The sequence below is a fragment of the Suillus subalutaceus genome, assembly GCF_016647625.1.
Source record: "Suillus subalutaceus strain FC151 chromosome Unknown DFJ58scaffold_7, whole genome shotgun sequence".
In the NCBI taxonomy this organism is placed as follows: Eukaryota; Fungi; Basidiomycota; class Agaricomycetes; order Boletales; family Suillaceae; genus Suillus; species Suillus subalutaceus.
In genome coordinates this window covers 39,200-51,489 of record NW_024540256.1, presented here as the reverse complement: position 1 = coordinate 51,489, position 12,290 = coordinate 39,200, and the positions used below count along the sequence as shown (strand labels likewise).

Below are 12,290 nucleotides of genomic sequence, written 5' to 3'. Positions count from 1 at the left end.
TGACAGTTTATTTTTCTTCGCTTGTTCAAACAGCAAATAAATAAACTCGCGTCATTGAGTAGGTTTAATACCATTATATACAGCGTGGTGATCTAAGTGACCAAGATACCTCCTTCATTTCCCCCCAGCAGGTTCCTCACCGTCCGAAAGTCTCCGCACATCACTGATCATGACGAGTACGGGCTGTTTGTGGTGCCACCGTGAAACCGCCATATCCAGGATTAGCCACGCACCCCGAGGCCCGGTATTAGTAGGTCGCGCCCCACGATAGTAAAGCTAGGCTTGCGTTTGTCTAAATTGATTATTGTCCACGTTGCTGTCAATAGCATCACCGCCTGTCGCCATCATAGACGAGGCCAGCTAAACCGTAGCGTATGGTAAAAGCAAAGAGACTGCCCGCGATCTGTCAGGAAAGGATTGGGGGAGGAGTTGCTAGCTTCAGTAATTTGGCAAACAGGGATATGCTAAACCTGCACACCTGAGTACACATGAGTACCTGAACGAGCTTCTTCTCGTTCATGGGACCCAGACGCAAGAGAAGGAAATTAAGGATCGTCAGATTGGTGGCTTCAAGGACAACTTCGTTTGTTGGGTCCATAGTCAGCTCTGTGAGACCGAGTGTGGCAAATATACGAAGGGTAAGAGACGCGAGCCTCGTAGGAGGCCGTTTGTCAAAGACCGTTTTTGAGGGGTGCAGCAAATTAGTATCAGAAGCAAATCTAAAAGGATATCATAAGTTGGTCAATGACGGACTGTATCTCGAAGATTATGGTAGAACCTTGGAACGCGATGCCGAGGACACGGCACGATACCGAAGAGCTGTGGGCATGAGAGCAAAAAGTTGAAAATCTGAGGAATAAAGAACAAGAGTAGGGTCTTGGAGAAGTGCGCCTGTATTCCGACTACGGAGAAGGCCATTCCAGTAACATAACAGAGCGTGTCTCCAGGGAACGCACGCGCAGGATACCTATGGGTAATGAGAAATAGCCATTCAAGGACTTTGGATCATTCGAACTCACCAGTTATGATACATAAATCCAAGACATACACCCACGAGAGGAAGCATGAAGTACAGACTGAAGAGATGTCTGTCAACAAGTTCGATACTTCCATAGGCCATTCCTGCATGCCAGGCGCCACCAACTTCGACTTCTATTTGATTGCCGAGAAGGTGCATGGGTATACGGAAGTCAAATGGCCAGGGCATGTATAGAAGATCGTTGATGATAACAGAAACTGCGATTATCAATGCTTGGCTGACTTCGGAGCCATTGATCCCAGCCAGAATGTTAATGCTATTAGTGGTGAATGTCGAAAGGAGTGACATATAGAGATAATACAGGGGACCTGAAGGTATGTTGAGAACATCACAACCGATGATACAATGAAAATTACAAACCTAGGTTAACAAGAAAGCCAAGGAATGGCCGAAGAGGAATGGGTACAACTACATGAGTATTCCCTCCTTCCGCATAGTAGACCATCAAGAGCGGTATGGCAGCAATAAGCGGGATAGGCAGTTTATGCCTCCATCGGATATCGAACACATCGTCGAGGAACCCCAAAAGAGTCGCCATCAAGAGCGATAGCAATGATGACAGATATACGGATAACTTAACTGCTCATTACACAGAAATTCTTTCAACACTGAGGGGGTACTAACCTCGTGATGTAGAGACGCAGCGCCCAGTAAGCCTTCAATCTTGCTTCTTCCGCCCGAAAGGCTTGCGATGGAAGTGGAGAATGAGAAAGGAATAAACAAGATTAATAGCAGAATATATATTGACGCGCAGACGAGGCCTTGACTCTCTGGTCTTAAGATGCAAGTCAGTTTTCGGCCTCGCGCTTGTTCCATAACACGAACATAGGATCAGAGTAGACCTTCAAAAGATCCTTCCCTTTCAAGTTGGCTTTCACGAATGTCGGTCCAAGTGCAGGGACCAGGTAAAGCGTGGCAACGAACGCAAATATAGAGAACCCAACAGATGCCCATAGGGCTGGCAATTGGGGGACGGGGTCTAGTAAAGGACGAATGACAAACCATGAAGCAACTGGTATTAGGGATATGAGCAAGATGCTAGGAAGTGGCCTGGGGATAGTGGAGGCGCCATGGCGTGCCTGCTAAAGTTCCTACCAGTAGTAGTAGTATGCGCGACGCGCGTGTCACTGTGTCAGGATCAAGTTTCAATTTCAGCACTGCTCTTCCGTTTATGGCCACGACTTCAACCAGCTCAGGGGAATTTTCTACAACAAATTCATCGTGCCGGAGTAACTGGGTCTTGAACCGTGAAGGATGCTGCATAAATATCGCAGAAGGCAAAGGAAGAGGAGTTTATGGTGAGCAATCTCATCCAGATCTTAAAATAAAAGTCGAAGAAAAATGGCTGCTGGCAGCATCTCGCGTCATACCACCCCAGACCGTAATCGAAGTTAGCCCTGTGCTACTTTTCACCAGAACTGAGTATGAGAACTATGGACGACATACGATCCTGGACCATTACACGTTCAAATGGCAAGATGGACGAATGGCTCTCGCCCTTGGGCTCGGTGAGATTTGTTCTGCATATCATCATCGTTCACTCAATGGAGACACGTTGGTACTGCCTAGGCTCCCTTTTTAATCATTCGAGCCATCCAAATGTGACATACATGATCGATCCTGCTCATCAGTGTATCAGATACACGTCCACAAGGACAGTCAACCCCGAGGAAGAGTTGTGTATCTTCTATGGCCATAGACTCTGGTTTAATCTCGTGGGCACAGCAGAAAATTTGAAACCTCAAGTCTGTCTCGATCAAAGTGACCAGTCTGAATTTCTTGATATTCTGGCTATCGATAGTGAAGTGGATGAGGTTGAACCATGGGACACTGGCGACCCGAACGATATACTGGAAGGCGAGGCTCTTCCGTTCACTTGGAAGAAGCTTCAAATAGATGAAGAAGAGGAGTCAATGGAAGATATTAGAACAAGTACGTTTAGCCCACCTTGTTTAACATCGAGAGCGTGACTCACCACACCGTTCAGTACAAGCCTGGGCAGTTGACATCCCGGACTCAAAACACATAGCGACGATGTTAAAGTGAGACCATTCGCTCTAATGTCGCCAACCAACACTCAACCCCACTAGATGGCTGAAACAGTCAGGTCTCGAGAGCGATACTCTATCGCATCTCAAACGCATCAGGAAAAGAGACAGTATTTCCACGCTCCTGCTCAGCGTCTCATCCTCTGTTCCTTTACTTCCTACGAACGTTGATATCGGAGATCCCTATCAGATTTCTGTCCCCTGCAATCCCGCTTTAACACAAACATCACTTATCTTAAAAATACTTTGTGGCCTACTGTATACGCACCACGGCGGAAATGGGAACCCGAGAAATGGTCTATTGCTAAAGTTCAATGGGCTCGTGATGCCATCAGTCATATCTTGCGAAATACCGCTCAGACTGATGAGGTTTGTTTAATTAGAAGTCTACAATGGGAAGGCATGCTCACAGTATCTTAGCTTCCGGTCATCGCACACGTGCCCAAGCCCTTCGAAGATGAAGCTCTATTGTCTCGGTCATTTACAGCCAAAGACGCGCGTATATCCACTGGGCATCCTTTACGCCATGCCGCAATGAACATCATTCGAAACGTAGCTGATTGGCGTGCAAAAACGTCCCCGACCGATCTTCTACCCGACCCCCTGAAGCCCGCTACTTCCCCGTCTAACGGCAGCCTTGGAATCTCAGATACATTATCCAACGGCGCAAACTACCTGCTAACTGGGCTTACGCTTTTCATAACCCACGAACCATGCATCATGTGCAGCATGGCACTGCTGCATTCGCGCGTCAAAGAGGTTTTCTACATTGTCCCCCATGCCACAGACAGGAGGATGTGGTGGATCTGCATGTCTGCCTGCACTCAAGGGAGTTAACCACCGCTACAGCATCGCACAGTGGAGATCGAGAGAAGGCAGTGCAGCCCCAGCACATCTTGATGAACAGATAGATGCATAGCGATTAGATGGATATATAATGAACAGTCATCTAGATGGCTTAATAGCGATGATCGAATACGCGACAGAGCCATCTAAACGGTCCTTCTAACTTCTTCTGGTGTTGACGAGCAGATGTATAGATGCCTGGCAAGTAGATGGATATCTGGATGTAAGGAGTGCTGCTCTACTGACGACGGAATCCCTTTGTACCACTTTGATGAGCCACTCGCTTACATATAAAAGCATGTCCTTGCTTTCGGTATGCATCGGTGAATCAAAGTCTCCCACTCACCAGCCAGTACTCGTCATGTTGCATGAACCGTCATTCGCGCATCATTCCCCCTCGAACTTGTTAACAGCACTCCATAGATGGCCACCAGCCATCCAAGCAATTCTTCTAGCTTTTTCTATTGAAATAGGTTACAATACATATAGACACTGCTCGGTGGACAACGATGAATCGGGGCATAAGGAAAGCAACAATAGCATGCAAGTGACAACAGTTCAAAAATAGATACATTCCTGTCGCTTTCCCGCATTCTCCGTCGTCCGTCCTGACAGTCTCAGACTTCTGTCTTAATTCCATCCCCCTGACGACCCGTCATTAGAGTCGTGTGAACGAACGCAGTTGCAGCGCAGGTGGGTGCCACATCTTGTCATGAATGAGTCCCATAAGGTCGGGATCGGGGAGTGTCCGGAGATAAGCATTATCATCCAATTTCTGAGGAGTACAAAGATCAGCGTTGAATTTCTACTGGGGCATGAACGCTGTTCCCTCCTTACCTCTTTTTGTGCTTGTCTGATTACAGCAAATGCAACCTGGGCGCTGATATCCCTTATGCGCGCAAGGCGAGGATATACGAGTTCGGCCGCTTTCTCTTCCTCGGTCAATGAGTTGGCAAGTGCGATGGCCGCCTGTTCGACCATGGCATCCGATACGTGCCGAGTTCGAGAGAGGATAGAACCGAGGCCGATACCGGGGAAAATGTACATGTTGTTTCCTTGGCCAGGCTCGTACACGATACCGTCACGGGAGACGGGCTTGTACGGGCTACCTGATGCGAAGATGACCTGTCCATTGGACCTTTACAGGCGAGGATAATTAGCATCGACCATGCTGCGGGACTCTGTTGACTTACCATTCGATGGCGTCTTGGTAGTCCAGTTCGCATAGCGTGACAGGATTCGACAATGGGAAGATGATGGGACGGGCGTTCAGCGCACACATCGCTTTGACGACTTTCTCAGTGAATGCATTCTAGAACGAAGTGAGGTTATGTAAAACACAACTATTACTAGAACGCGTACTCTGATGGTGCTCAGGCCAAGCAAGGCGGTGGGCTTCACGTGGTTGATGATGTCAACGAGGTCAGTGAGCGCAGGGCCGTCGTAATCAGTGCGTGCGAAGACTGTAATTGCAGTTTAGCTCGTAGAAAACAAAACAGACATATTCTCGTACACTTCTTATGCTCTTGGAGACCTTTGCGGTTGGCAGTAATAAGACCTTTTGAATCAACGGTCTAACAGGTTCATTGAGCAACAAATTCAAGTGCCCTTCGAATGTGGTTTGGCTCACGTAGATTCGAGACCTTGCTACTTCGGGACTCAGACCAGACAAGGTAAAGAAGGACAATAACTGCTTCGCAACACCGATACCTGCAGAACCGGCTCCGAGGAATAAGATTTTGTGATCTGATGGCGGCAGCCCGGAGGCGGCAGAAGACAAACGAGCGGCATTTGTGAAACCTGACAAGATTACAGATCCAGTGCCTTGAATCTGCACAGGGGTCAGTACAAAAACAGAGAGTTGGAATGTGATTGACTGACATCATCGTTGAAAACACGATACTGATGGCGGTACCGTTCGAGGTATTTGAACGCGTTGTCTGTTGAGAAGTCTTCGAATTGTATGAGAAGAGTGGGGAAGACTTCTTTCATGGCCTCCATGAACTCGTCCATGAATTCGTCCATCTGGAATATACGTCAGTATATGGATGTGCACATGGTAGCAGGGGACATACTTCTGGCCCCAATGGGCGCGGGCGGCGAACGCCGATGTAGAGAGGGTCATCGAGATAGCGTTGTGTATTGGTACCTAAATCCAGGCAAATCGGGACCTGACCAGGGTCAATTGGGTGCAGGTGGTTACTAATAGCATGGACTTACAGTAGATGACGGTTTAATGCCAGCACCGGCGATGTAGAGGTCCCTGTGCAGTTATGTTCGATGAAGGATCCTCCGGAAAAGTGTAAACACTCACAATTTGCCAAGACTGATGGGCAGGCCGTTTGCCCCAAGATCGCCCAAGCCGAGAATACGAGAACCTGATGGTGTGATTAGGGAGGTACATGACATGTAGCGTCGAACTAGCTTACCATCGGTAACGACGGCTATGCGGCCGTCATTGAATTTTGGCCAGCTGGCTAAAACGTCGCGAATGCGACCCTTGTCTTCAATGGAGACATATAGACCCTCGGGTCGCCTCCATATATGGGAGTAGTTAACACAAGCTTCTCCAACCTTTGAAGAGCGCTTCTTAAGTATGGTCACACGACTTGGTGGAACACCTTACAGTTGGTGTATACAAGATGGGAATCATTTCCTGAGTAATTCAAAACACCTCAGTCCCGGTTTTACACGAGACGATGAGGGCAGCTTACTTGCATATTCTCAAGCAAAATGTCATAGAATAAATCAGAGTCACGCCCTTTGAGGCCATTCAGATAGATGTATTTTTCAAGACCAAGCTGTTTGGAACGCATCTGGTTGAGAGAGCGCTGACGGTGATCAGTGTTGGCAAAATGGGGAGGAAAACGAGTTGACGACATGGTATGAAAGTTAGATGCAAGGGAACGTGCTGGGCGGTTGAACGCAGAAGCCAGTGTAGCTTTATAAGAAGAGCAAGTGGCACGATACAGCATTCAGAATTTGAAACAAAGTTCTCGGCACAAGGTGGTACGAGAGGAGGAGGAAACTCCAGACTCCCTACAGATTCGAGTCTATAAAAAGGGCTTTAACAGGATTTGGTGAAATATGTACCTCGGCAAAAATTTTCATATCATGTTTAGTATGGATTAATGCAATTGGACCACGGGGAAAACACTCTAGAGCACTCTTCTAGTGGCGTCGGTATGAAAATCGACTCATTTGACCCTGCAGGCCCATGAGGAGAAGTGGAACGATGGTAGTTGTGCTCCCAATATGGAAACAGGTCATGACAAGAGTCGGAAGGACGGAAAACTACGGAACGGGTTGTCGCGTCGGGCAGCTCTCACAGCGTCACCTGTCGTCACGCTGATGAGTTAAGTCGGATCAATTAATTTTGCCATCGGTAAACACGAAACGTGTGCATGTGCTAGCAGGTGGAATCTCATGACTGTACGACAACAAATATACACTAAATGCGCAGCTGGTGAAGCCAGAGCTAGTCAGTCATGCATGAATCATTAGAAGCCTGAGAAACGGACCAAGAAAACAATCATGGCGCTCCGTTGGTAAAGTACCTCTTGTCATCTCACCAGAATTCACGGCGTTTCTGCTTAATAGCAACGAAGGTCGCCTTCTTCTCCCCCCACTGCTCCCTCACAGTCTCATGCTCCGCCTCCATCTTCCTTGCGAACTCCTTCCGTTGGGGCCTCGGAAGCGCAGCAACTTTGGACACAAAGTTCGGCGTGCATTTGAACATTTTGGCAAGTTTAGTACGGCTGTATTTCTCTGGATTAGACAGCCTCAGTTTCCGTAGCTGCTCGATGTCTTTATCAGACATTTGTGACGGTGCAGCATTATAAGCCGAAGGCCGTAATAAAGGTGGCATTGGTGCATGTTTATTAGATGGTGTTGGAGGTTTTAGTAATGGAGAAGCAGGAGCTAAAGTTGTTGAATGAGGTGAGGGTGCTGTTGGGGGAGGTCGATGAATGAAAGTCAAGTTCTCGTCCTTGAGTGTTTTGACAGCAGCATTTGAATGGTTCAGCAATGGATCTGGAAAACGTGCAGGTGGCTTTTCTGCAATGCGAGTTGCATAGCTGCGGATGAACGAAGGAGATAACCGTGGCTTCAGCATTTGAGTTGTCCGCAGGAGGTTCATTCAGCACTAGCAGGAGTTCAAGCAAAACATTGCCGCTTATATAATATTCCCATCCCTATAGCGGACGCGTTGTCTGCTCCAAAAGTTCATTCAAGTTATGCAGGCAACAAGGTCAATACGACTACCTCGCAAGCTGTCAGCATGCCGCCTAATTCATAACCATTCCATCCTTCGTTCATCAGATCCTTATGGCCGGACAACTTCGTTTGGCTTCAAGACAGTTCCAGAGGAATCGAAGGAATCACTTGTGAAGGGTGTTTTCGACTCTGTTGCGTCAAAATATGACTTGATGAACGATGCAAGCTCCCTCGGTGTGCACAGGCTGTGGAAAGACTCCTTTGTAGATACTCTTAAACCGGGTCGCAAAGGCCCCCTTCGGTGTATAGACGTTGCAGGAGGAACAGGCGACATTGCTATTCGTATCCTGGATTATGCCAGGGAGAACTATGCGGATAGAGAGACGACCGTGGAGATCGTGGACATCAACGCACAGATGCTCAAGGAGGGATTCACGAGGTTCAAAAAGACAATGTACCACAATAGTAAGCTTACCGTACCTGCCATATACTTCACTTCATGACATCTGTCAGCACCTCAGGTTTCATTCCATGAGGCAAATGCACAAGAGCTGCCTGCTTCCCAGTTCAAAAATGATTCATACGACCTGTACACGATTACGTTTGGTATCCGCAACTGCACGTCCATCCCCGCCGTGCTAAACGAGGCTTACCGGGTTCTCAAGCCTGGCGCTACCTTCGCGTGTCTTGAATTCAGCAAGGTCAACAACCCGCTCTTGAGCACGTAAGTGATTTTCATTTATTACTATCTTTATTTAAATCTAGTGTGTAGACTATACGACCAATACTCGTTCACGGTCATCCCATTGCTTGGAACTATCCTAGCTGGTGACCGCGATTCATACCAGTATTTGGTAGAATCTATACGTAAATTCCCAAGCCAGCCCGAATTTGCGCAGATGATCAGAGATGCAGGGTTCTCCACAGGAGGTGATTTTGATGGTGGTGCATGGACAGATCTCTGGGGAGGCATTGCCTCCATACACACAGGAGTGAAGATTTAGTAATAGCATAATTTTCATTCTCGTACTACATTTCTAATACCCATTGTGTGTCTCGCTTTCTTTTTGAATTGCGCGAGTTGTTGCAAAAGTATTTGTGGCATGTGCCAAGCACGCAAGGTAGCGCCACCGTGACAGCCGCGCCTCTCTGCCAGCGTACTCACGAGTCACGATAGCTTTCACAAACGACCACCATGTCTTCTTCAACAACAACAACAACAACCGCGGCCGCTAATGTTTCTCATCCAATGCCACCTGCGACTGCAGATCTTGCAACAACATGGGCTTTCCTCGAGGAGGGAGTGGACCACATCATGACCAAGCTCCAGACTGGCGTCTCATACTCCAAGTACATGAGCCTCTACACCGTGGCATACAATTATTGCACGTCCTCGCGCATGCATAATACAACTACCGATACAGTTGGGCAGGGAAGTCGAAGTAAGTGTCATTGGCAGTAATGACTTTAGCGTGGTGATAAGGCCGCAGTCTGACTCCTCAGCAGCAGGGGCTAATCTGATGGGCTCAGATCTGTACAACAATCTCATTCGGTATTTTATCACCCATCTCAAGCTCCTCAAGGATGTACGTTAACTCCTTTCCCCTGATCTCACGCGCGATCAGACATAATTCTTATCCGTTCTACAGCAATCTGATTCTCTCCAAGATGAAGCTCTCCTACGGTACTACGCCGGTGAATGGGACAGATATACGACAGGTGCTAACTATATCAATCGACTATTCACGTATCTCAATCGCCACTGGGTGAAGCGAGAAAGGGACGAAGGTCGGAAAGGAGTTTATCCTGTATACACCGTGCGTCGCCCCTTTTCCTCACGCTGTCACACTGATCCTCATACACGTATTACCCCTCACAGCTCGCACTCGTACAATGGAAATCAAATTTCTTCCTTCACGTCCAAAGCAAGCACACAAAGCTCGCTGGTGCCATCCTCCGATTGATCGAGCGCCAAAGAAATGGCGAGACGATCGATCAAGGTCTTGTGAAAAAGGTGGTCGACTCATTCGTTTCGCTTGGTCTTGATGAGTCGGATATCAACAAGGCGTCGCTTGATGTCTACAGGGAGCATCTGGAGACACCGTTCCTTGACGCAACGGAGAAGTATTACGAGCAGGAGTCCTGAGGCATTCCTCGCAGAGAGCAGTGTATCTGACTATCTGAAAAAAGCCGAAGAGCGCCTGAAGGAGGAAGAGGACCGTGTCGACCGATACCTAAACACTGACACACGGAAGCAGCTTGTCAGCAAATGCGAGCATGTGCTGATCAGACAACACTCTGACCTTATGTGGGAGAGCTTCCAAAGCTTGCTCGATTTTGACAAAGACGAAGACCTGCAGAGGATGTACGCATTATTATCGCGCATACCCGAAGGCCTGGAGCCTTTGAGAAAGAAATTTGAGGAACATGTGAAGAAGGCCGGTCTGGCTGCTGTTGCAAAACTCTTGGGCGAAGGATCAGAGGGTGCAGATTCGTTGGATCCCAAGGCATACGTCGATGCACTGCTTGAGGTTCATCGCAAGAACTCGGAAACGGTTACGAGGAGCTTTAGGGGAGAAGCTGGCTTTGTTGCGTCGCTCGATAAGGCATGCAGAGAGTTTGTCAATCGCAATGCTGCAACGGGTTCGTCGACGACAAAGTCGCCAGAATTGCTGGCCAAGCACGCGGATATGTTACTTCGCAAAAACAACAAGATGGCTGAGGAGGAGGACCTTGAAGGTGCTTTGAACCGCGTGGTAAGTACCCCCGCTCGATGACCTCTACTGATGTCTCATTCGTGTGCGTAGATGGTACTTTTCAAGTACATCGAGGACAAGGACGTCTTCCAGACGTTCTACGCTACGAAATTGTCCAAGCGTCTCATCCACGGGGTATCTGCATCAGACGAGAGTGAGGCGAGCATGATCTCCAAGCTGAAGGAGGCTTGTGGTTTCGAGTACACCAACAAGTTACAGAGAATGTTCACCGGTATGTTCCATGCCCCATACACCACCTTACGGTCGCTTATTTGCTCTCTGTAGACATGAGTCTCAGTAAAGACCTCACCGATCAGTTCAAGGAGCGCATGGCGAATCATGACGACATGGACATCAACTTCTCCATCATGGTCCTCGGCACGAACTTCTGGCCGCTCAGCGCACCCAACAACGACTTCATCATTCCTCCCGAAATTCTTCCTACGTACGACCGATTCTCCAAGTACTACCAGACGAAGCACTCCGGCCGCAAGTTGACCTGGTTGTGGAATTACTCAAAGAACGAGCTGAGGACGAATTACCTCAATCAGAAGTACATTTTGATGACCAGTTCTTATCAAATGTCCGTTCTCCTGCAGTACAACAAACATGATACATTATCACTGGAGGAATTGATTACCGCCACGGCCATCAGCAAGGACATCTTATCTCAGGTGCTTACCCTTTTGGTGAAGGCCAAAGTTCTGATCAACGAAGAGACCGATCAATATGATTTAAACCCGAGTATGGCTTACCTTGTTTTATATTTCGTGTGGGGCTAACGCACTCTGGTTAGACTTCAAGTCTAAGAAAATCCGTGTTAACTTGAATCAGCCAATCAAGGCTGAGGTGAAGGCGGAGTCGTCGGAGGTACTCAAGACCGTCGATGAGGATCGTAAATATGTGATCCAAGCCACCATTGTTCGTATTATGAAGGCGCGCAAGACGATGAAGAACCAGCCTTTGATCCAAGAGGTGATTTCTCAGATTTCGCAACGATTCGCCCCCAAGATTCCCGATATCAAGAAGGTAGGATTCCTTGTTTCTTTACTAGAATGTGGACTTATCTGTGGTTCTAGGCAATCGACACACTGTTGGAGAAAGAGTATATCGAGCGGGTGGACGGCACGAGAGACACATTTGCATATGTGGCATGATTCTAGTCTTTATCAAGGCAACTCCCTGTATCATACATTCCTTCTTGTAACCTAATATCGTGCATTGTCCTCAGAAGGTCAAGCACATATTCTCTTCCTTTTATTTCCTCTTTTACATGCTCTCGGGAGCGAAAGAGCATAGTCTACGATCTGTGATTGATCTAGCTGTTATAGCATCCGAATCAGCGGCGATTGGGTGGGTCGGTGATCTCACGGGAGGCGTGTGTGA

At 47.9% G+C, this 12,290-nt stretch overlaps 6 protein-coding genes across 6 annotated transcripts; 3 read left to right on the top strand and 3 right to left on the bottom strand.

Moving 5' to 3' along the window:
• Positions 1-15: 15 nt before the first annotated feature.
• On the bottom strand, positions 16-2,415 carry DFJ58DRAFT_741746 (glycosyl transferase family 4-domain-containing protein). Its single transcript, XM_041387157.1, has 8 exons — positions 2,168-2,415; positions 1,865-2,121; positions 1,664-1,814; positions 1,400-1,613; positions 1,020-1,347; positions 779-967; positions 479-719; positions 16-403 (listed from the first exon to the last, which is right to left on the bottom strand). The coding sequence occupies exons 1-8, from the start codon at positions 2,300-2,302 to the stop codon at positions 329-331; spliced, it is 1,590 nt and encodes a 529-aa protein (XP_041249445.1). The 5' UTR covers positions 2,303-2,415; the 3' UTR covers positions 16-328.
• Positions 2,207-4,363, top strand: DFJ58DRAFT_761007 (uncharacterized protein). The gene is made up of 7 exons (XM_041388461.1): positions 2,207-2,337; positions 2,395-2,971; positions 3,027-3,081; positions 3,130-3,335; positions 3,398-3,456; positions 3,508-3,846; positions 3,875-4,363. The coding sequence occupies exons 2-7, from the start codon at positions 2,473-2,475 to the stop codon at positions 4,004-4,006; spliced, it is 1,290 nt and encodes a 429-aa protein (XP_041249444.1). The 5' UTR covers positions 2,207-2,337; positions 2,395-2,472; the 3' UTR covers positions 4,007-4,363.
• A 228-nt stretch (positions 4,364-4,591) lies between these two features.
• On the bottom strand, positions 4,592-6,815 carry DFJ58DRAFT_651973 (uncharacterized protein; the record flags this gene model as incomplete). Its single annotated transcript, XM_041381649.1, has 13 exons — positions 4,592-4,708; positions 4,771-5,071; positions 5,127-5,245; positions 5,296-5,396; positions 5,447-5,507; positions 5,564-5,764; positions 5,815-5,958; positions 6,009-6,104; positions 6,154-6,196; positions 6,248-6,311; positions 6,363-6,507; positions 6,560-6,589; positions 6,648-6,815. The coding sequence occupies 13 exons, from the start codon at positions 6,813-6,815 to the stop codon at positions 4,592-4,594; spliced, it is 1,590 nt and encodes a 529-aa protein (XP_041249443.1).
• A 686-nt stretch (positions 6,816-7,501) lies between these two features.
• DFJ58DRAFT_652050 (mitochondrial ribosomal protein subunit L20-domain-containing protein) lies at positions 7,502-8,047 on the bottom strand (the record flags this gene model as incomplete). The annotated part of the gene is made up of 1 exon (XM_041381653.1): positions 7,502-8,047. One exon carries the CDS (start codon positions 8,045-8,047, stop codon positions 7,502-7,504), a length of 546 nt encoding a protein of 181 aa, XP_041249442.1.
• Positions 8,048-8,130: 83 nt separating this feature from the next.
• DFJ58DRAFT_761000 (UbiE/COQ5 methyltransferase) lies at positions 8,131-9,266 on the top strand. Its single transcript, XM_041388460.1, has 3 exons — positions 8,131-8,613; positions 8,662-8,872; positions 8,921-9,266. Exons 1-3 carry the CDS (start codon positions 8,169-8,171, stop codon positions 9,150-9,152), a joined length of 888 nt encoding a protein of 295 aa, XP_041249441.1. The 5' UTR covers positions 8,131-8,168; the 3' UTR covers positions 9,153-9,266.
• Positions 9,267-9,323: 57 nt separating this feature from the next.
• DFJ58DRAFT_760996 (Cullin-domain-containing protein) lies at positions 9,324-12,274 on the top strand. Its single transcript, XM_041388459.1, has 9 exons — positions 9,324-9,590; positions 9,655-9,734; positions 9,798-9,965; positions 10,028-10,251; positions 10,286-10,904; positions 10,956-11,136; positions 11,190-11,648; positions 11,701-11,933; positions 11,984-12,274. Exons 1-9 carry the CDS (start codon positions 9,344-9,346, stop codon positions 12,059-12,061), a joined length of 2,289 nt encoding a protein of 762 aa, XP_041249440.1. The 5' UTR covers positions 9,324-9,343; the 3' UTR covers positions 12,062-12,274.
• The last annotated feature ends 16 nt before the right edge of the window (positions 12,275-12,290 follow it).

Bases quoted from the DNA above. Each gene is read 5' to 3' on its own strand.
- DFJ58DRAFT_760996 (XM_041388459.1), top strand. From the start codon at position 9,344: ATGTCTTCTTCAACAACAACAACAACAACCGCGGCCGCTAATGTTTCT. The intron at 11,649-11,700 runs GTATGGCTTACC...CACTCTGGTTAG, and splicing joins TCAATATGATTTAAACCCGA to ACTTCAAGTCTAAGAAAATC. The intron at 11,934-11,983 runs GTAGGATTCCTT...CTGTGGTTCTAG, and splicing joins AGATTCCCGATATCAAGAAG to GCAATCGACACACTGTTGGA.
- DFJ58DRAFT_741746 (XM_041387157.1), bottom strand. From the start codon at position 2,302: ATGCAGCATCCTTCACGGTTCAAGACCCAGTTACTCCGGCACGATGAA. The intron at 1,815-1,864 runs GTTCGTGTTATG...TTGCATCTTAAG, and splicing joins AAGGTCTACTCTGATCCTAT to ACCAGAGAGTCAAGGCCTCG. The intron at 404-478 runs GTGTGCAGGTTT...CTTTCCTGACAG, and splicing joins AGGTACTCATGTGTACTCAG to ATCGCGGGCAGTCTCTTTGC.
- DFJ58DRAFT_761000 (XM_041388460.1), top strand. From the start codon at position 8,169: ATGCAGGCAACAAGGTCAATACGACTACCTCGCAAGCTGTCAGCATGC. The intron at 8,614-8,661 runs GTAAGCTTACCG...GACATCTGTCAG, and splicing joins AAAGACAATGTACCACAATA to CACCTCAGGTTTCATTCCAT. The intron at 8,873-8,920 runs GTAAGTGATTTT...TCTAGTGTGTAG, and splicing joins AACAACCCGCTCTTGAGCAC to ACTATACGACCAATACTCGT.
- DFJ58DRAFT_761007 (XM_041388461.1), top strand. From the start codon at position 2,473: ATGGACGACATACGATCCTGGACCATTACACGTTCAAATGGCAAGATG. The intron at 3,336-3,397 runs GTGGCCTACTGT...CTATTGCTAAAG, and splicing joins ACTTATCTTAAAAATACTTT to TTCAATGGGCTCGTGATGCC. The intron at 3,847-3,874 runs GTTTTCTACATT...CCCATGCCACAG, and splicing joins TGCATTCGCGCGTCAAAGAG to ACAGGAGGATGTGGTGGATC.